A 23,378-nucleotide genomic window follows, 5' to 3' on the forward strand; every position below is an offset into this window, starting at 1 on the left:
ATTTTTGTAATTTTTGTAATTTTTGTAATTTTTGTAATTTTTGTAATTTTTGTAATTTTTGTAATTTTTGTAATTTTTGTAATTTCTGTAATTTTTGTCATTTTTGTAATTTTTGTAATTTTTGTAATTTTTGTAATTTTTGTAATTTTTGTAATTTTTGTAATTTTTGTAATTTTTGTAATTTTTGTAATTTTTCTAATTTTTCTAATTTTTGTAATTTTTGTAATTTTTCTAATTTTTGTAATTTTTGTAATTTTTGTAATTTTTGTAATTTTTGTAATTTTTGTAATTTTTGTAATTTTTGTAATTTTTGTAATTTTTGTAATTTTTGTAATTTTTGTAATTTTTGTAATTTTTGTAATTTTTTAAATATTTGTAATTTTTGTAATTTTTGTAATTTTTGTAATTTTTGTAATTTTTGTAATTTTTGTAATTTTTGTAATTTTTGTAGTTTTTGTAATTTTTGTAATTTTTGTAATTTTTGTAATTTTTGTAATTTTTGTAATTTTTGTAATTTTTGTAATTTTTGTAATTTTTGTAATTTTTGTAATTTTTGTAATCTTTGTAATTTTTGTAATTTTTGTAATTATTGTAATTTTTGTAATTATTGTAATTTTTGTAATTTTTGTAATTTTTGTAATTTTTGTAATTTTTGTGATTTTTGTAATTTTTGTAATTTTTGTAATTTTTGTAATTTTTGTAATTTTTGTAATTTTTGTAATTTTTGGAATTTTTCTAATTTTTGTCATTTTTATAATTTTTGTGATTTTTGTAATTTTTGTAATTTTAAAAATTTTTTAATTTTTGTAATTTTTGTAATTTTTGAAATTTTTGTAATTTTTGTAATTTTTGTAATTTTTGTAGTTTTGGAAATTTTTGTAATTTTTGTCATTTTTGTAATTTTCGTAATTTTTGTAATTTTTGTCATTTTTGTAATTTTTGTAATTTTTGTAATTTTTGTAATTTTTGTAATTTTTGTAATTTTTGTAATTTTTGTAATTTTTGTAATTTTTGTAATTTTTGTAATTATTGTAATTTTTGTAATTATTGTAATTTTTGTAATTTTTGTAATTTTTGTAATTTTTGTGATTTTTGTAATTTTTGTAATTTTTGTAATTTTTGTAATTTTTGTAATTTTTGTAATTTTTGTAATTTTTGTAATTTTTGTAATTTTTGGAATTTTTCTAATTTTTGTCATTTTTATAATTTTTGTGATTTTTGTAATTTTTGTAATTTTTAAAATTTTTTAATTTTTGTAATTTTTGTAATTTTTGAAATTTTTGTAATTTTTGTAATTTTTGTAATTTTTGTAATTTTTGTAATTTTTCTAATTTTTGTAATTTTTGTAATTTTTGTAACTTTTGTTATTTTTGTAAATTTTGTCATTTTTATAATTTTTGTGATTTTTGTAATTTTTGTAATTTTTAAAATTTTTTAATTTTTGTAATTTTTGTAATTTTTGTAATTTTTGTTATTTTTGTAATTTTCGTAATTTTTGTAATTTTTGTAATTTTTGTAATTTTTGTAATTTTTGTAATTTTTGAAATTTTTGTATTTTTGTCATTTTTGTAATTTTCGTAATTTTTGTAATTTTTGTCATTTTTTTAATTTTTGTAATTTTTGTAATTTTTGTAATTTTTGTAATTTTTGTAATTTTTGTAATTTTTGTAATTTTTGTAATTTTTGTAATTTTTGTAATTTTTGTAATTTTTGTAATTTTTGTAATTTTTGTAATTTTTGTAATTTTTGTAATTTTTGTAATTTTTGTAATTTTTGTAATTTTTGTAATTTTTGTAATTTTTGTAATTTTTGTAATTTTTGTAATTTTTGTAATTTTTGTAATTTTTGTAATTTTTGTAATTTTTGTAATTTTTGTAATTTTTGTAATTTTTGTTATTTTGTAATTTTTGTCATTTTTGTCATTTTTGTCGTTTTTATGATGTTTTTTTTTTTTGTAATTTTTGTTATTTTGTATTTTTTGTAATTTTTTTTATTTTTTGTAATTTTTGTCATTTTTGTAATTTTTGTAATTTTTGTAATTTTTGTAATTTTTGTAATTTTTGTAATTTTTGTAATTTTTGTAATTTTTGTAATTTTTGTAGTTTTGGAAATTTTTGTAATTTTTGTCATTTTTGTAATTTTCGTAATTTTTGTAATTTTTGTCATTTTTGTAATTTTTGTAATTTTTGTAATTTTTGTAATTTTTGTAATTTTTGTAATTTTTGTAATTTTTGTAATTTTTGTAATTTTTGTAATTTTTGTAATTTTTGTAATTTTTGTAATTTTTGTAATTTTTGTAATTTTTGTAATTTTTGTAATTTTTGTAATTTTTGTAATTTTTGTAATTTTTGTTATTTTTGTAATTTTTGTCATTTTTGTAATTTTTGTAATTTTTGTAATTTTTGTAATTTTTGTAATTTTTGTAATTTTTGTAATTTTTGTAATTTTTGTAATTTCTGTAATTTTTGTCATTTTTGTAATTTTTGTAATTTTTGTAATTTTTGTAATTTTTGTAATTTTTGTAATTTTTGTAATTTTTGTAATTTTTGTAATTTTTGTAATTTTTGTAATTTTTGTAATTTTTGTAATTTTTGTAATTTTTGTAATTTTTGTAATTTTTGTAATTTTTGTAATTTTTGTAATTTTTGTAATTTTTGTAATTTTTCTAATTTTTGTAATTTTTGTAATTTTTCTAATTTTTGTAATTTTTGTAATTTTTGTTATTTTTGTAAATTTTGTCATTTTTATAATTTTTGTGATTTTTGTAATTTTTGTAATTTTTAAAATTTTTTAATTTTTGTAATTTTTGTAATTTTTGTTATTTTTGTTATTTTTGTAATTTTTGTAATTTTTGTAATTTTTGTAATTTTTGTAATTTTTGAAATTTTTGTATTTTTTGTCATTTTTGTAATTTTCGTAATTTTTGTAATTTTTGTCATTTTTGTAATTTTTGTAATTTTTGTAATTTTTGTAATTTTTGTAATTTTTGTAATTTTTGTAATTTTTGTAATTTTTGTAATTTTTGTAATTTTTGTAATTTTTGTAATTTTTGTAATTTTTGTAATTTTTGTAATTTTTGTAATTTTTGTAATTTTTGTAATTTTTGTAATTTTTGTAATTTTTGTCATTTTTGTAATTTTTGTCGTTTTTGTGATGTTTGTTTTTTTTTGTAATTTTTGTTATTTTGTATTTTTTGTAATTTTTGTAATTTTTGTAATTTTTGTCATTTTTGTAATTTTTGTAATTTTTGTAATTTTTGTAATTTTTGTAATTTTTGTAATTTTTGTCATTTTTGTAATTTTTGTAATTTTTGTAATTTTTGTAATTTTTGTAAATTTTGTCATTTTTGTCATTTTTGTCATTTTTGTAATTTTTGTAATTTTTGTAATTTTTGTAATTTTTGTAATTTTTGTAATTTTTGTAATTTTTGTAATTTTTGTCATTTTTGTAATTTTTGTAATTTTTGTTGTTTTGGTCATTTTTGTCATTTTTGTCATTTTTACCATTTTTGCCATTTTTGTCATTTTTATCATTTTTGTCATTTTTGTCATTTTTGTCATTTTTGTCATTTTTGTCATTTTTGTCATTTTTGTCATTTTTGTCATTTTTGTCATTTTTGTCATTTTTGTCATTTTTGTCATTTTTGTCATTTTTGTCATTTTTGTCATTTTTGTCATTTTTGTCATTTTTGTCATTTTTGTCATTTTTGTCATTTTTGTCATTTTTGTCATTTTTGTCATTTTTGTCATTTTTGTCATTTTTGTCATTTTTGTCATTTTTGTCATTTTTGTCATTTTTGTCATTTTTTGTCATTTTTGTCATTTTTGTCATTTTTGTCATTTTTGTCATTTTTGTCATTTTTTGTCATTTTTGTCATTTTTGTCATTTTTGTCATTTTTGTCATTTTTGTCATTTTTGTCATTTTTGTCTTTTTGTCATTTTTGTCATTTTTGTCATTTTTGTCATTTTTGTCATTTTTGTCATTTTTGTCATTTTTGTCATTTTTGTCATTTTTGTCATTTTTGTCATTTTTGTCATTTTTGTCATTTTTGTCATTTTTGTCATTTTTGTCATTTTTGTCATTTTTGTCATTTTTGTCATTTTTGTCATTTTTGTCATTTTTGTCATTTTTGTCATTTTTGTCATTTTTGTCATTTTTGTCATTTTTGTCATTTTTGTCATTTTTGTCATTTTTGTCATTTTTGTCATTTTTGTCATTTTTGTCATTTTTGTCATTTTTGTCATTTTTGTCATTTTTGTCATTTTTGTCATTTTTGTCATTTTTGTCATTTTTGTCATTTTTGTCATTTTTGTCATTTTTGTCATTTTTGTCATTTTTGTCATTTTTGTCATTTTTGTCATTTTTGTCATTTTTGTCATTTTTGTCATTTTTGTCATTTTTGTCATTTTTGTCATTTTTGTCATTTTTGTCATTTTTGTCATTTTTGTCATTTTTGTCATTTTTGTCATTTTTGTCATTTTTGTCATTTTTGTCATTTTTGTCATTTTTGTCAGTTTTGTCATTTTTGTCATTTTTGTCATTTTTGTCATTTTTGTAATTTTTGTCAATTTTGTCATTTTTGTCATTTTTGTCATTTTTGTCATTTTTGTCATTTTTGTCATTTTTGTCATTTTTGTCATTTTTGTCATTTTTGTCATTTTTGTCATTTTTGTCATTTTTGTCATTTTTGTCATTTTTGTCATTTTTGTCATTTTTGTCATTTTTGTCATTTTTGTCATTTTTGTCATTTTTGTCATTTTTGTAATTTTTGTAATTTTTGTCATTTTTGTCATTTTTGTCATTTTTGTCATTTTTGTCATTTTTGTCATTTTTGTCATTTTTGTCATTTTTGTCATTTTTGTCATTTTTGTCATTTTTGTCATTTTTGTCATTTTTGTCATTTTTGTCATTTTTGTCATTTTTGTCATTTTTGTCATTTTTGTCATTTTTGTCATTTTTGTCATTTTTGTCATTTTTGTCATTTTTGTCATTTTTGTCATTTTTGTCATTTTTGTCATTTTTGTCATTTTTGTCATTTTTGTCATTTTTGTCATTTTTGTCATTTTTGTCATTTTTGTCATTTTTGTCATTTTTGTCATTTTTGTCATTTTTGTCATTTTTGTCATTTTTGTCATTTTTGTCATTTTTGTCATTTTTGTCATTTTTGTCATTTTTGTCATTTTTGTCATTTTTGTCATTTTTGTCATTTTTGTCATTTTTGTCATTTTTGTCATTTTTGTCATTTTTGTCATTTTTGTCATTTTTGTCATTTCAATCATTTCAGTCATTTTAGTCATTTTTGTTATTTTTGTAATTTTTGTAATTTTTGTAATTTTTGTAATTTTTGTAATTTTTGTAATTTTTGTAATTTTTGTAATTTTTGTCATTTTTGTAATTTTTGTCATTTTTGTCATTTTTGTCATTTTTGTCATTTTTGTAATTTTTGTAATTTTTGTCATTTTTGTCGTTTTTGTCATTTTTGTCATTTTTGTCATTTTTGTCATTTTTGTCATTTTTGTCATTTTTGTCATTTTTGTCATTTTTGTCATTTTTGTCATTTTTTGTCAATTTCATAGTACTGTTTTGTTTTCCATATTTGATTTTTGTTGGAAAAAAACGACACTCTTATGGAATAATAATTTATTTTATGCTTTGAGGTCAATTTTCGTCCTTTTTTTGGACATGTCACATGATCTTGATTTGAGAAATGTGTAGTAATTATTTGTTTTTTCTAGAACTAGAGCCGAAAGTTATTGAAGCTTTTTCCATTGTGCAATTTTAAAGTTTTCTTTTTACAAATCAATTTTTTAATGCCCCAATCGGAACTCATAGAGGGAAGAATTTCTCATCAATACAAACCCGAGAAAAGACACTTTCAATTCTTCATATGTATTTACAACAGTTTCTTATATATCTAAATCCTATTCACCAGGTAACATCAGTATCACATTCCAAATATATTTACACCGTTAAATCACCGTAATCTCCACCACAAACTTAAAAGCAACATCACATGCAGCAAGAAAATCACAACTACCAGACAGGTGAAATCCATCCAATAGCTGCTGTTCTCCATGTTCAACATCTCCAAGATTTTAATCGGTTTCCGGTAGTAGCAAAAGATTTCACTACAATCCAGATAGGTCCTGTTATATCCGTAGAGCGCAACAACCACACCCTCGAAAGTGTACCGGAAGGGCGAAATCCAGGTAAATGGCTGAAATACCACCGGAAGATCTCCTAGCCGTACGAAAAACCCACTGAACAGCACCAGCGGAATCAGCGTGGCCGGAATAACAAACGGGCTAACATCAATCGGGAATATACTTCCACCCAGCATTCCGTAAACCTGCGAAAACCATCCCATGTAACAGCACATAGACCACACCATAAGCATCCGGAAAAGGTCGGTCGGTTGACCGGAAATGTAGCACACGATCAGCGAAAACATGCTAACGCCGGCTATCATCAGCGGAAAGTCGGCCACCACTTTGGAGAAAAAGTACGCCGTCGTCGAGTAGCAGTTACTTTTGTACTCCCGCACGAAAACTGCCATCTCGAGGGGATCTGCGAAAACAAAATTTATTTGAAAACTGACTTATAACGATAATTTGTAAATTTTAACTTACATGTTAAAACAACAGTCATGGCATTAGCGAAGACGATAAACAGTAGCACCACCATACAGAAGGACACGTTGAAAATGACCTTATCGGCATCGTTTCCTATGTTGTAGTAGACAAATCCGACCACGAATCCGAACAGGACGTGTACGGTGAAGCGCAGTGCCGTTAACATAAAGTTGCGTACCGTTCCCAGGGCCGTTCGGTGAGTCAAAATGGCAAATTGGTACCATTGGGAGGTCGGATACTGGGATTTCCGGTGGACTTCTTGACCTGGACCCGGGGAACCATTTTGATGTTCCGTACCTACAATGAAATGAAAAGGAGCGATAAAACAACTTTAGAATTTCTGACTGATTAAAAATTCAATCTACAAAAATGGCTTCAAAATTGAATATTTGTATTCTTTCTATCAAAAATCATAAAAGGGAATCGGGTACAAAATGCTCAGAGCTGGCAAGATGCTTCACTATCCGTATCTCCGTAAGCAAACATTTTTCATCATATCTAAAAATGCTATTTATATTTTATGCGTTCATAAACATTTGTATATCTTTTTAGTTTACGCAAATTTGATGAATAACGAAAAAAAAATTTTTTTTTTGAGTATTACTTGCAATTTTCAACTTTTCTTGTAAGGAATTAAAGGAATTAGGTATTTTTAAGAAAAAAAAAAATCGCAAGTCATCTTCTCCGATCATGAACATTGGTTTTGACATTCATCACAAAACGAAAACTTCCTAACTAAATTATGTTTTCTGTTGTTTTGATCGATTTTTGATAAACATGTCTAGGCAAGGCGAAGCGCAACATGTTCGTTTATCTTTGTTTCATATTTGTTTAAATTTATGTACAGTTTTCATCACAACCCTTATAAAACCCTTATTGAAATTCCTTAACTCCATAAAGATTTAATTATTTAACTATTCACAAGAATGCCAGTATATCCGGCAGCACTGCGCGATTCCAGTTTCCCTATTAACAAATATACTGAACCAATATTTACTGCAGTCGTTTTCTCCATACGACGAATTGGAAGAAAGAGAAAAAATTTAAAAAAATTTGTAAACATCAAATATGTACAAAGCCATACCCCAGGTAGGGTTTAGAGACAATATCTTAGATTTTTGTAAACTCTTTTTTCTTCATTTTTAACCGTGTCGTTTCTTTTCTAACCGGTTGGAATGAAAGAATTCTTATAATGTAGAATTTTTCGCCAAGCTAGTTTACGAGAAATTTGCAATTGAATAAGATGCACATCAACTCGATATCGTAGTTGAATATAGAAAATTCCCAAAAAGTCGTTGTAAATACCTGCTATTGTCGGAATCGTATCTTTTTCACATATATTGGATAGATTACAAGTAAATTGAACATTCTGCATTGAAAGTTTGAAAAAATAGTTCACAGTATCGATTTAATAGCCATTGTCCCCACTTACCCCGGTGTACCTTGTATACAAATGGAGGCGATTCCTTTGTAACACCATCACGTATAAACGAACGGTCGGAATGAAGTGAAATTTGGGAGCCGAGGGTATTTCAGGTCAGAGATGGTTTGTATAATAGTTTCAAGAATTTCACATTTATGGAAGGGGGTCTTCATACAAAATTACCTCTTTTTCTATCTTATATATATAAAATGGAGGCGTTTTCTTTGTTACACCATCACATATAAACGGCCGGTCGGAACATACAAAGTCAACTTAAATCGTACACAAGTTGAACAATTTCAACACGATTATCAAAAAATTGATTTACGGGCACGAAGAAGTTAAGCACGTACAGATGGAGTTATACATGTATAACGATTTAGTAATTTAAATTTTTTGAAAAGCCCGAATTTTGCCCGGATTTATTTACTTTATTTGCCAAATCATACAAAAAAAAACTAAATGTGTTGTTAGATTTTTTTTATCTTTGCGTCCAAAATGCAATTTTTGGAGCAAGTTTTATGGAAAATACATCATGAACGGTTTTTGGAAGCCTTTAATACGATTTAAAATCTGCTGATAAGTTTGAATGAAAAAAAAATTTCAAATTTTTTTTTCTTGATTTTTATTGACCAATTCAAGGATTTAGACCAAATTTGCCGGATATTGCCCGAATTTTTGGTCGATAAGATAATTATCGAACATTTCGTGTATTCGAATATACTCCCATGCCAAATTCTGTTCCATTTACTCAATTGTATGATCAAACCATTTTACCAATCCAAATGCCCTCCCATACCAAAGTTGTTTCCATTTGCTCGGTTAGTTCTCGAATTATGCGGAAAAATGTAAAGGAGCCCCCCTATCTCCTCCCTATCTTCCCACAGGAAGAAGGCAGTAGTACCAAATATTCAGAGAAACATTACTCGCGCTCAAATACCCTTCTTAGCCAGATTTTTTCATTTGCTGTATAAGTTCTCGAGTGATTTTAAAAATCGTATGGGAGCACCCTCCCTCTTTCAAATGTTCCCACTGGAAAACGGAGGGTTTTCAAAATATCAAAGAAACATTTATCGTAATCAAATACCTTCCCACGCCCAATTTGGTTCCAGTCGCTTAAATAGTTTTCCAGTAATTCTGAAATTTGTAAAGGAGCCCCCAACTCACTTTCTATTTCCTCACTTAATGGTACCATTGATCTCAAAACAAAAATTGGATCATTTTCTGGCAAATTTTGCCACCTATCTATAAATCCATCCAGTATTATTGTATTATAAAATTAAATAAAAGCGATTATGACTTACGCCAAATTAACTGACACATAACTGATGCCATTTATACCGATTTGTCAGCAGCGTTTGATAAGGTGAACTACGATATCGCCATTGGTAAGCTTGGCCGCTTAGGGTTCTGCGGACCTTTACTTGGCTGGTTCCGCAGTTACTTAACTGGACGGAAATTGACAGTCCGCACTTGAGACACTCTCTCCAGCCAATTCTCTGCCTTCTCCGGTGTGCCCCAAGGTAGTCACCTAGGACCGATTATCTTCTTAATCTATTTTAACGATGTGCACTCACTCCTCGACGGCCCAAAAATTTATTTTCCTGATGATTTTAAACTGTTCTACACCATAAATGGTAAGGATTAAATTGATTTTCTTCAAAACCAGTTAAATCTTTTCGCACAATGGTGTGACATCAACTGCCTGCCTCTGAATCGCAGTAAATGTGCAGTCATCAGTTTCTCTCGAAGACGGCAGCCTTTTTGAGCGGAGTACTTCTTAGGAGCTGAGTCCGGAGTTTTTCAACAAAAACAAGATTATTTCTAGAAGTTTACTGTGTAAAAGTTCTAAGAATTACTTGAATAGACTGCATTTTAAGGAGTTTTATGGAATTCCAAAGGTTTTCAAAGGTTTTAAAAGGGGGTTTTAAGAAATGCTCTTCTAGAACTAAGGAATTTGATATTTGAGCTGTAATTTTTTACCAAACTACTTATTTTCTTCATTAAAATGACGTGAAATGATGAAACAAACATTCTGGGTTTATTTTGAATCAGAAAAAAAACAGGTTGGAATTCAATAACTTGGATTTTTTTTCAGTAAACCTCACTTTCTAGTTTCAAGTCATAGATGGCAGCACTATCTTGCAGTTAAAACCAAACTAAGTTTCAATATTGATTTTTCAGGTTTATTTAGGCACATATTTATCATTTCAAGGTAGTTTTTCAACACGATTTTGTGGGAGTTCACGCTGCAGAAAGCTTTAACGGAATTTAAAAAAAAATCACCAGCAGGGGGGTTTTTGGCAACGCTGGTTGAGAAGAGTCTTTAGTTTTACAGCTGTCTAAATAGTTAAGTTTTTCTTTGGAAATGTGATGATAAAAAGTGAAATGTAGATGTTTTCTTCAACATTTAGAATCTGTGAAGCAAAAGCGCTAAAAAGTTTAGGCTTCAGAGTTCGCTAAGTGCGAAAATTAATCATTTGGTTGTTTAGGAGAGAAAATTTCGATTGTTCCACTTTCGAGCTATTCCTTAGCGATTGGAAAAAGTGCTCCCAAATTCGTGAGAAAATTTTTATTACATCGCCATCATTGCACCTGAAAATCTAAAATTAGTAGTGATGAGTACCCCTCGGTGTAACGTTACGCACATTTGGAAACTGGAACGTAACGCTTTCAAACCGCTCGAACGTCAACCTCGACGAAAGCGAATCAAAACAAAAGCAAGAAATGATGTTTACCTTGTTTACGACAACTTACCAGGGGAAAATAGGAAACTGTTCCAGATTATTAAGGACTTCGCATGGCCCCTGGAGAATACAAATCGAAGCTAAGTACCCAATTTCAATATTAAGATAAATTATGATGTTTTAGTAGTGATTTCTGGCATTGGGGTAAAATTGGTTTGAGTTGCGCTTATGTTTGAAGGAAGGCCAAGTGTTTCACGATTTAGATGAGTCAAAAGTGCAGATTGAATCAATTTTTCTAAAGTGCGCTGTGATTCCACACATTTGGTTGAAGTTTTAGATCGCTGCCCAATTTGCCAAAGGATGATTTATTGAGGAGTGTGAATTTAAACCGTGTACGGTGCAATGAATGTCATCTCAATGGAATGGATGCACCAAACATATCCCAAATTCCATTTTCCACACACACACACACACACACACACACACACACACACACACACACACACACACACACACACACACACACACACACACACACACACACACACACACACACACACACACACACACACACACACACACACACACACACACACACACACACACACACACACACACAACTTTTTAACGATTGCCTAGCAAATAATTGAAACGAGAATTTTTCATTTTAGTAGAGGATAGATCAATGACGTTTGTTTAAAAATCTATCCTTCGTGCAATGCACGTATTAAGGTTTGAGTTTTTTGTCATTCAAGAAGCCTTTTTGCTCAAATATTATGGATGTTGTGTAGTTTGTGGATTCGATTATGAAACTCTCGTATGTATGTTAGTTATGTTGCGGCTATGCATATATTTGTAGTATGTGCAAAGTTTTGACTGATTCTTTGTTTTTTAAGTTATATATTCATCTCAAACTGTATTTACTTCATCTACACATCATCGCCAGAACTTTTTATATTTGTTGAAGTTTCAAGTTATGGCATAATATCTTCATATTATACTGCGTTATAAACTAACTTGACGAAAAAAGTTAATGTTGAGAATAACAGGAATAAATGGAAATTTTAGGTAATTATAGCAAAAATCATCGAATATTCAACAGTACGTAATTAATGAAAGCTAGTGCATTTCGAATAAAAAGTTGTGTAGTCGATTATTTCAAAATCTAACGAAGTCATTCACGATTTCTTGTATCCCTTTTGATCTGCGGTGATAAGAAACCAATTTGTATGAGCCGCAAATTTTTTTTAATAATATTACAGGAGACAATCAATAAATATACAATATACAAATACATTTTTTTAAATATTTTTCCCTGATACAGATTATTTGTTTAAAATGCAAGTTTTTAATGCAACTGTAGGAAAATTCAATTTTCAAGTTAATTTTTTAAAGCAATATTTCCCACGATATGTTCGAATTTACTTTCATTCATTCAATTTAGTCTACTTTCAAATATAACTGGTGTGAATCGTCTTGAAAAGTTTTAGTTTTATAATGTTCAATTTAGTTTCAATGTATTTTTATCAAAAATCTTCATGTATCGCCATTGTGATTGAAAAACAAATTTCATCAAAACTTCTCATTTAAAAGGAACACAGTTCGAGCTATTAGACTACATAGAATCAGACTTTTACTATTCGGATGAATCAAGGATCAAGGAAAAACAAAATGTCTCAATAAAATTTAATATTCATTTATCTAACTTAAAACAAGATTTGAAAGTAGGATGCCTTTGAAATATCTGTTAGGACTGATTATCAAATTAGTCAGAAGCAAACAATTTTTGATATTTGCTTGGAAAAACATCTTGAATATTTGTCAATAAACTGTATAGCAAACAAATTTTGTATTTTTGAGAGAAGTTTGGAAAAGGGTAAGCAAAGATAGATTCAATAGCTGATGAATTTTTTTGGCCGTTTTAAGAAGGAACACAATTTAATGCAAATTTAGTTTTGATCGATCTTCCGAAGTTTTATCAGTGAATATCGACTTAGACCAAAAGAGCAGAAAAGCTTGCTAGGTGAAAAAACAGGAAAAGATAAATAAGGTAAATATACGTAAATATGTTTTTAATGAAATATTGATTCGTTATTTCACTGTGCAATTATTATGCATTGGCCAGTAGGGATCGCAGATGGACCGTAGCTCATCTGATTTAGATGCAAAAGTATTTTCATGTTGTTCTATAAGAAGATAAAAATAATCAGTATTTGTGCAATATAATCCTATTAGAAATATCATTAGGAAAATAGGTTGAGAAAAACAGATCCATGCACTTGTCAAAAGTGTTTCCAGATCGTATCCTTTTACCCCCACTCCCAAACAAAATTATTTGCTAGGATGCAGAGGTGACCTCGGTCCTAAGGCGCAAATTTATGTCTTTCATCCCTTTCTCTATTTTTCCTTACTATCTATTGACTACTAGGACGTGGCCGGCGCCGTTATTGATGTTTAAAGAGAGAGCATCAGTTTTGTACATTGAGAATGATCCTATTCCCAAGCATCATTCTTTTGACCCTTGTGCACAATTGATGGCCTCGGTCAATCACGGAGTAGCAACCATTGGCGATGTGGAACTCGTTCTACTTAGCCACGCCTGCGATCATGGAATTCGAAATTATTCAATTCAGATAAAGAATAGCATTTATAATATAAATATCGGATTAAACAAAAATTGAGCACAATTTGTGATTCACTGTTTCCTATGACAAATTACAACAAATTTCGAGTTCAATGATTTAAGGTAGATGTGAGTAGTCAATCAAGCTAAGCTAAGCTCAAGCTATTTAAAAAAAAATCACCAGCACAAGAATATATCACTCCAAAAATTCCTGCTCATCTCAACTTCCGATTCAATTTCAAATCATATCAATAATACTGCTAGTCGTCTGGTCCATCAAACTCCATCGGAAAGTACAAAATTATTCTGATTATCGGTCCAAGAAATTCACTTGTAGTGTCCTTGATAAAATCCAATTTTTTTGAGTTTGTGATCATAGGTACCAAATACAGGGCTGGTAGCGGTTTGACAATGAAAAAGTAGTGACTTTAGTGACCAAAATTTGAAAAAAAGTGACCAAATAGTGACTTTGAGGACCGAAAAAAGTGACCAAATTGTGACTATGTAGAACGAAAAAAGTAACTTTGAAGTACAAAAAATGTGAGCAAATCAGGCCCGTGCGAAGGACCCGTCCATGGGGGGGTTCGAAATTCAAATTTAGATAAAAATAATAACAATACCAAAAATAAAAGATTGAAAAGGAAAGGGTTTTCTTACACCGTTTGTCACTCATGCTCAACAAACAAACTAAAAAAATGGCTGATAAACAAAATTTTGGAAACATATTACAATGAATGTTTCAAATTTTCGATAAGTCAAGTTTAAGGAAGTTTAGTGAGAAATTCCGCTGTAATTTTTTAATTTGAACTAAAAACATTTAATCACGATTTAAAATGTGAATTACCGATTAATGAATTAGAAATGAATTTTGAACAGAATTTATTCAATGTTCGATGGTTTAATTTATTTTGATTAAAAGAAGAATATATTTAAAATTATTTTAAAAGTGCCAGTTATATAAGCCAGACATAAAATCAGTAATAAAGTAAAATCCTCCAGTTATGAAAATTCCATTTTTGAAGGTTAAATAATAACTTCATGTTCAACTACACTGACAAAGAAATGTTAGAAAATGAGTAATTACGGGAATGATAAAAACTGATGAAAAATTAAAAATACTAAGTTCAAAACTTTTGTTATCAATATTAATAGCACAAATCAAATACAAAGTTAGTTAACACTGCGTATTAAAATTTATTTTTAAAGTTGCTACTTAGAACAATTTTTCAAAATTTTTAGATTAATTTAAAAATCATGATCGATCCAAAAAACATGATTTCATATAAAAAATATTAATAATAAGTATTTAAATTTTCAATCGCAGGTTTTTATGCTTTAAATTACAAGCTCTGAGTATTTCGTCTCTTTTGATTAAAATATTGGGTCCTGAAAGAACAGAAGGTTGAAATTATGTTTTATTATTAAAAAAAAATTGGAGTTAAAGGCTTATGAATTTAAAAACAAGGAAACAATTGTTAACCATATGTCTTAAAAATTTAAAAAGTTTGATTAAAAAAAATCCGGCAAGTTGATTAGAGAATTGTAAAAAACTGTACAATAACATTCGGTAAATTTATTTGAAAATTGAAAAAACAATATGGAAATAAAAAAGATTAGTTTTTAAAAACATTTCAGGAAGAGTTTTTTCAATAAACATGTTTCACTATAACCATTTTGGGGCTTATTTTTTTAAATTATTGATTTCGTAAATAGTATCCTAAACTAGAAATTTTGTCAAATTCGGCCAAACACATTTAGTTTTGGTGATAAAGAGTTTATTACTAGTAAAATCAAACATTGATAGATAACTGATTATGGAAAAATGTCATTACAAGTATTTTTGACATCACAGCAGAAAGCGTAAAAAAACTTGATTCTATTTAAAGCTCATCAATTCATATAAAACTTTTATTTTTAAATATTATGTTTTTGATTTGAGTTTTTGTAAAAAAAAAAAGTGCAGAAACTTCTCTAAAGATTTTTAATTATTTTCAAAAGTAATTTCAATAGAAAAAGCTGATAGAAATATTGCATACATATTTAGATTCGGGGAACCCAAATTAGTTGAAATTATCGTATAAATTCATTGCACCTAAGAAAAATGTAAGTTTTGTGGCCTTGTGTAAATTTTGAAAACCCTTTTTTTAAGTATTTAGAACAACAAAAAACTCGAAATAAAATTAAGTATGAAATATTTCATATCAATATAACACTTGTTATGACATAAAAGATTTATTAAATAAAAAAAAATGGTTCGTTTCAATCTCAATCTTAGTTACACTTCTTAATAAAAACCCATTCTAAAGACGAGATAGGGTTTTTGTATATCAAGTTTTGAGTTTCAATACATAAGGTTGATTGAAATGAAAATTAAAATCTACAATCAAAGTTAGTTTCAATTCATGAACGTCAAATAATGTTGTAGATCGAAATGTCAGAAGCCAAGGGTGATTCATACCGCAATTCCGCCGGAGGCGAAAAAAATTTCTGACTGACTGATCAAGTAATATACCGTTACTACCGTCAATATTAACACGCCCAATTCAAATTACTCTTTCATTGGTTTATTTTCGGTGAAAAAAGTGACTTTTGGTGATAAAAGTGACCATTTTTCGGAAAATAGTGACTTTAGTGACCAAATGATGAAAAAAGTGACTTTTTAGTGACTGACCCAAAAAAAGTGACCAAGTCACTAAAAAGTCACTCGCTACCAGCCCTGCAAATATTTTTTTTCTTGACGAAAATCATCCGGCACACCTGAATTAAATCCAAATTTTCGAAAATGGGCATCAATTCGATTAAATTGCAATATTGTGCTGCCATCTATGCCAGCCTCAAATCTATGTTTCGTCATTTTTGCATCAAATTAATGAATATTGATGAAGAAATCAAGCAGTTTGTTAAAGTATTAAAGTATTGGAAATTTTAGAAAACTCCTTGAAATGCAGTTATCTATTCAAATAATTCATAGAAGCAGTATTATTCACTTTTACACAGTAAATTTCTATAAATAATCATGTTTTTGTTGTAAAACACAAGTGGTACTATTCTTATTTCGCACCCTTTTTTTTTTCATATGTTTGGTCCTGAAATGTCCAAAAAAAGTAAACTTTTGCTTGATTTATCCGTTAAACAATTAAAAAAAATTCTAGTAAAAATTTTGGTGATTTTCAATGATGCATATTTTAACAAGCAAAACACATAGTGGTAGGGGGATGTCGTCTACTACCGGACATTTAAGGTTTTTAAGCGATAACTTCAAAAATAGATTTTTGTAAATATTGGTTCCTCTACTGATTTGAAGAGTATCAATATTATGATCACTTAACTATATTAGAAAAAAATTAATTTAATACATATTCATGTGGTAAGAGAAACCATTTTATGTTAGTTTTCACTCATTTCCAAAAGTGTTGTCTATGGCCGGACACTACGAATTACTTCACCAAAGTTGTGACCAATGGCACAAAAACGTAGAAAAATGATTGAAATACCTTGCACAGGTCTTGTGAGTATGTGTTTTCCAATACTGAACGTTCTATGAAGCCAGTCATAAAAGTTTTTTTGACAAACCAGGATGAAACATTTGTTTCGAAAAAACTAGAGAAAAATTGTCTATGACCGGACAGCAAATTCTTCAGTTTATCAGAGGACCAAAATAGTTTCGTTGTTGAATCCTTATCTTCTGCTAACCATTTGAGGGTGCAATAGAGATGAAAAAATTAAAGTTTCAAGTTGAAATCATCTATAATTGTTTAATACTTTCTTATCCGGTCATAGACAACAACTTGGTGTCCGGTCATAGAAGAATCGCATTTTTTTAATTTTCCTGATATTTCGTTTGAACTTCCGTTTTATTTTCTTATATCTGCTGTAGTCGAAAGATAACACTAGTTTACAGCATTTTTGAACTCAGTAAACTGAAGGTCATTTCCAATGTAAAATCGGGCGCTGAATCCGAAAATGAAATTCAAAAAAATCTCAGTAGAATCGTTTTTGAGTTATGCTCCAAATATGAAACTTTGAAAATATTAAAAAAGTTCTTGTACTTAGATTAAAATATCTCGGACGGCATAACAGAAGTTTGAAATCCCTCTTTTGCATATTGAAGGTGAATAACAATAACTTTTCTGTTTCTAATCCAATCGAGTTACAGTCTTCGGGTGAAATATTTGTCTCAACTTAGGCTTTAAGAAAATCAACCATAAAAAACAATCAGCTAGTGATGAAAAAAGTTATTGATGAAAAACCAGTATTTTTCGTTCCTTCCGGGCAAAATACCTCAAAATTTTATTCACGTTTGAGACTTAAGCAACCTCTCCCTATGGTCAGATCTTCCTGAAATTTGGCATGTGACCTTCTGGTAAGCTAATAAATAATTTTGACTTAGAGCGAGTGAGATTTATCATGTTCCATTCTTCCTATACTGTGTAAGTGTACTGCGGTTCGTTAAATTATTAAAAACTTCAAAAATTTCAGTTATGGTAAAGTAGCCATAACTTCTTCAATTTTCAACCGATTTTGATAAATAACCACTTGAAATCTTTGTTTTAAATTGACATTTAAGCGCCAAACAAAATCAGATTTTTTAAATGCTACCATCGAGTCTAAAACTTTCGTTGAAACAAAATTTTCTCTAAAAAAATGCGTTTTTTATAATTTTTTTTCTCATAAAGTCAGTAATATCATCAATACTGTTGGTCAAACGCAAAAACAGTGTTCACATGATTGATAGATAACTTATTCACCTTCAATATGCAAAAGAGGGATTTCAAATTACTGTTATGCCGTCCGAGATATTTTAATCTAAGGACAAGAACTTTTTAAATTTTTTCGAAATTTCATATTTGGAGCATAACTCAAAAACGGTTCTACTGAGATTTTTTTGAATTTCATTTTCGGATTCAGCGCCCGATTTTACATTAAAAATGTTGGTCAGTTAATCAAGTTCACGATTTTTTTTTAAATTTTGTAAACTAGTGTAATCAATCAACGATGTCGTTCATGTGCAGTTCAAATTTTACAAGCCGAAAAAACTGACCACAATACAAATGCAAAGTTTAGGCGATCCTCTTCGTACTACTAGGCAAAAGCTTTAGTTGCCTATCATTGGTTTACCTTTTCAGATTGGACTACCATATTTCTGACACCATATCAGGCTACTATTTACTTTATTTTCATGGCGTTAAAATATTATAAGGATATCGTGTTTTCGAAAAATCTTTGTTGTCCGGCCATAGGCGATGTCCGGCCATAGACGACTTCCCCCTACTATTCTTATTTCGCTCACTGTATCATCTGATCCGAAGATTACCATCGGTTAAATAGGTTCAAATATTTTATTGCCGGTTTGATCTCACAACTCAACTACGAATTCCATACTTATTAAGATTTATCTTGAAAATAAGGACATATTTAAGACCATTTTCCAAAAATCAAGACAATTTGAAATTTTTTTTTAAACCGTCCACGAAAAACATATTTGGGATGATTTGGTCAACAATATCGTTTGTAAGATCCATAATGCATTAAGGGGCTTGTGATATAGCTCAGTTGGCAAGTCTGTTGTCTCCTGGGCCAATGTCCGCGAGTTCGAGCCCAAGAGTAAACATCGAACACAGTTGTACCGGATAGTTTTTCAATAACGATCTGCCAACTGCAACGTTGATAAAGTCGCGAATGCCATAAAGATGGTAAAACGACTATAATCGAAACAAAAAAAAATAATGTATAAAAATCTATTTTTTACCAGAGCAAAACTACTACAAATAAACAGTAGAAATACTTTAAAAAATCCGTATTTCGTAGAGAATATTTTGTTGTTGTACAAAATCTCCCACTTCCAAGACGTAAACTATAAATTATGATCATTTAAGCATTTTAAGTATGAAACTAAGATTATAAATTTCTTTTGTCCTACATTTTATAACTTTTTGATTTTGCATTCCATGATTTTTGAGTGTTCATTTGATATTTCTTTTCAAAAGTCGTTTCGAGAATCACTGAGGTGTTAGAGATTATAGTGAAGGAAACAGCTACCTTCTAGGAAATTCGAATGGATGCTATTCTAATTATTTGAGAGTGCATAATTCTTTTTAAATGTTCTTATTAAAAACACCTTTTAGATATTATTGGGAGTATCCTTAGGAAATGTCTAGAAGCATAGGAGGTGTAGTTCAACCAAAGATTGCACCATTTTCTATAAATGGCTCCTGATTTAAACTTCTCCCTTACTTAACAACCCTTCCTGAGATACTTCAATATAGATTGGCAGACGTATAGACGATTTTTATAACTGGTGATACTGACTTTTTAATTGTTTCAGAGTTTTTTTTCAAAACAAGCTTTTGAAAAAAAACTGGAAAACAGATTTATTGTTGATCCTTAAAAGTATTTTACTAACAATCCTTCCTTTATCCCTTTTTGACTACTAGGACGTGGCTGAAGCCGGTATTGATCTTTTTTTTAAAGGAGAGCATGAGTTTTGTGCATTGAGAATGAGTTGCTACTCCCAAGCTGCATTCTTTTGGCCCTTGTGCAAAATTAATGGCCTCGATCACGGAGTAGCAACGCCAACGTGGAACTCATTCTACTAAGCCACGCCAGCGATCATGAAATTCGAAATGCATTGATGATTCGATAAAATATAATATTATATTTTTTTCAAAACCACGAGAAAGTGGTGGTTTTTTGGAGACTAGTTAAACCATTTCGGGCTTAATGATTTAAGGTGGATATGAGTAGTCAAACAAGCTAGGCTAAATCTGTACTTGTGCAAACTGTGATAGCTCTACAATTTCTTCTAAACAAAATGCGAAATTTATTTATTCGGGGAAGGGTATTCTCTTCATCAGCGGATATGAATGCTCTGGCTCACTCTTATTTATGTGTTGACAATCTCACTCTTGATTGCAGTGCGTTTTATCCTTCCTGCAGCTTGAGGGGAGCAGACGAAAAAAAATGCACTCTGTTTCACTGGATTAGCCGATATACTCAAAATTAAATAGGTATAGGCTAAAAAATATCGATAATTTTTCTAAAAATTGATCAAGTGAATTTAAAAAAGAAAGTTGATTGGAAAAATCTTATCAATGCTATCGAAGATTGTTAAAGATCTTTCACTCACCATTTTGCATCAACGTGAACGAAGTATCATCTTCCATCTTTTTCATCAATTTCTCGATTTTATCTGGCTCGATGGTTGTCTTAGAGGCAATTTTGATAGCTGTAAGAATGAATAAAAATTAACAAAAAGCTCTAAAACTATGAAACATAAGAACCCCTTACCAAAATCGGCCCGATTATAATACTGTGGACAAATGATGCCAACTTCGGCAAAGGTCGGAATCATATCTGTCAATGAACCCCGATACAGACATTGGCCTTCTGTCACCACATAAGCATCGTCGAACAGTTCCAGCAGATCCGAACTCGGCTGATGAATCACACTAACCACACACCTTCCCTGCTGGGCCATCGTTTTCAGATACGAAATCACCTGGAAGGACGATTTGCTATCCAGTCCACTGGTGGGTTCATCGAAGAACATGATTTTCGGATTGGAAACCAGCTCTTGACCGATGGAAAGTCGCTTCCTTTCTCCACCGGAAAGCACTCGAGCCTGATTGTTGGCACATCGTTCCATTCCGAGCAGGTTGATAATTTCGCTGACAATTTTCTGCTTCTGGAATTTGCCCACCGATGAGGGTAGCTTAAGATCGGCGGCATAGGCGAGAGTTTCCCTCACGGTTATGTTTGGCAGCAGATCCACTTCCTGCTCGTTGTAGGCCACGATTTGCCGGTACTTCCGGCGACTGAGCTCTTTGTTGTTCACCAGTATTTGTCCGCTTATTCCATCGGCACTTGAAGAGAATTTTAAATTTTGAAATTAATTTTAACTTATTAATTTTTTAGAGTAACTCACTTAAATCCACTGAGAACATTCAGTAGGGTAGATTTTCCCGCTCCGGAGGGGCCAATGATGGCAGTCAGCCGACCGGAACGGAACGAACCGGAAACATTGTCCAGCAGCAGTTTCGATTTCGATCGTTGACCCACGCTGAAGCTTAGATTTTTGAAACTGAGCACCGTTGGGGCATTCTTCTCGGTGGAATTTACCAGCGGAACGACAACTTCCTTCAGATCGTTTACAACCATCGTTTTTTCCTGTTGTTGATGCAATGAGATAGCCGAGATGCTGCAACGAGGTACCGAGAATAATAATTGTTCCACTTGATTTGAATATTCTGACAATTTCATTTATCACCCACAAATTACTACTGTTGTTCACCTTTCGGGAGGAACTCGCTCTATTGGAATAATAGCTATATTAGAGCTCGGATCGGAAAAAACACACACCTCAACCTATCACCTCTGGCTGACCGGCTTCATTCCGATGAAATCGCTATCATATACTCACTCTAGTTATATCGACCGGGCACCATTTATGGTACGGTGGAAGTTGATAAGTATAATTAGTTGGAATGGTCAAAGAACACGAATTAATCAACATTTTTTAACAGAAATCGGTGTAATAACGATCGTTCTGTGAAACGTGATGGAATTATGGGCAGTTGGAGGGGTTCTAAAGTACAAACACCGATCAGTTGATTCGCATGGTCGTTTACGTTACAATTCAAGAGTGACGATCGCGTGATTTCAACTACGAAAAGAAATTAAGCAATATTACATATGATTATATGTTCATTAGGTAAGAAACCTGATATGAGCCATAGAATTTTTTTTCTCACAATTTTAGCGGTAATTCTGCAAGAATGTTGCTATCGATCGAATGGTGTTCCGAGGCTTATTATTTTTTAGGCAAAAGATCAATTATGGATTGACCGCAGTTCAGATGATTTCACCCCTGTCTTACACAGGGACTACATACAGTTATTAAAAGATAATTTTTATTACTAAATGACGTGCCAACCTTAAAGGCGCCTAGGGATTAGGAAAAAGTTGATGAGAATGCCTTCATTGATTAATCACATCACACATGTTCCGTTAGGTTGTAGTACATGAAATGTCGATCGGGAGATTTAAAAAAAATCGAAGAAAACCTGAACACTTGTTGCAGAAAAACTTGTAACATATATTGAATCATGAAAAATATTACGAAAATCTTCTCACCCTTATAATAGGATATTTTATTATTGTTTTTTCATTGTAAAATTTTCTTCGTGTTCACGTTAGACAACCAGTCTTCGATCAAACATAATTAAAACAGCCGAAAATTATTGGCACATGTGTGAAACACTCCCTGAATAGTTGTCTTACATGTTTTGTTTTAATAGTAAAGTAACGGTCACGTGATGTAAGGTGCAGAATTAATGTTTTAATTATTTCAACATTTGCAACATTGTAGACTTTCAAACTTTCTTAGTTTGATGGGTAGCTCTGCGAGCACGATTTCAATCATCATATTTGTTTTTTCTTGTTTTTTATTTAAAAGTTAATTCAATTGGAATGATTAAATTGTTCTCACAAATTAAAAACGTGGAGATGAATTATTGTTAATTTAAAATATTTCACGAAGTTCTGAAAAAATTGATGTTTCGGAAGCGAAACGTTAGGGGTTCAAAATGGTTCCTTGATCTACTAAAAGAACCACTGAAGAATTTCAGCTAATCAGATGAACTTTAATCGTAAAAAAAGCACGAAAACGTTATAACTTCTATTAGGATTTAGAATATTCCTAGTCGGTATACCCTTAAAATTTCAAAATTTGTTAATGTTGTAAACCAAAATAAGGATTCATTTAAACAAAATTCAATTATCATAAAATTTCCCAGTTCCCAATGGATTGACAAATTTTTCAATAGGCGCTTCAGAAGCGTAAGACTATAATTATCCGTCTTCTCTTATCTTTCTTCAAACATTTAAACCCTTATTTAGTGATAAATCTTCCACAAGTTTGGCTTTTTGATAACATCCGTTAACTGCGGCATCATGCAACACTTTTCAATATCAATGGCTTTTAAAAACCATCATGTCCACATATAATCATATC

General features: G+C 29.5%; 1 protein-coding gene across 2 annotated transcripts; it reads right to left on the reverse strand.

Annotated features, from left to right (window-relative positions):
• Nucleotides 1-5,874: 5,874 nt before the first annotated feature.
• LOC129748387 (ATP-binding cassette sub-family G member 4-like) lies at nucleotides 5,875-22,575 on the reverse strand. Of its 2 annotated transcripts, XM_055742992.1 has the most exons (6): nucleotides 21,637-22,575; nucleotides 21,291-21,563; nucleotides 20,654-21,228; nucleotides 20,493-20,591; nucleotides 6,631-6,930; nucleotides 5,875-6,568 (listed from the first exon to the last, which is right to left on the reverse strand). In XM_055742992.1, the coding sequence occupies exons 2-6, from the start codon at nucleotides 21,521-21,523 to the stop codon at nucleotides 5,976-5,978; spliced, it is 1,800 nt and encodes a 599-aa protein (XP_055598967.1). In that variant the 5' UTR covers nucleotides 21,524-21,563; nucleotides 21,637-22,575; the 3' UTR covers nucleotides 5,875-5,975. The 2 variants fall into 2 exon arrangements, with proteins under 2 accessions (XP_055598967.1, XP_055598966.1); XM_055742991.1 differs by having other exon boundaries at nucleotides 21,291-22,575.
• Nucleotides 22,576-23,378: the final 803 nt, after the last annotated feature.

Source organism: Uranotaenia lowii, chromosome 2 (assembly GCF_029784155.1).
Source record: "Uranotaenia lowii strain MFRU-FL chromosome 2, ASM2978415v1, whole genome shotgun sequence".
NCBI lineage: Eukaryota > Metazoa > Arthropoda > Insecta > Diptera > Culicidae > Uranotaenia > Uranotaenia lowii.

What these genes read in the sequence shown, in the direction of transcription:
- LOC129748387 (XM_055742991.1), bottom strand. Translation starts at nt 21,625, where the DNA reads ATGAAATTGTCAGAATATTCAAATCAAGTGGAACAATTATTATTCTCG. An exon ending in GTTCACGTTGATGCAAAATG is followed by an intron (nt 6,931 to 20,492) that starts GTGAGTGAAAGA and finishes ATTTCATTGTAG; the next exon opens with GTACGGAACATCAAAATGGT. An exon ending in CATGACTGTTGTTTTAACAT is followed by an intron (nt 6,569 to 6,630) that starts GTAAGTTAAAAT and finishes TTGTTTTCGCAG; the next exon opens with ATCCCCTCGAGATGGCAGTT.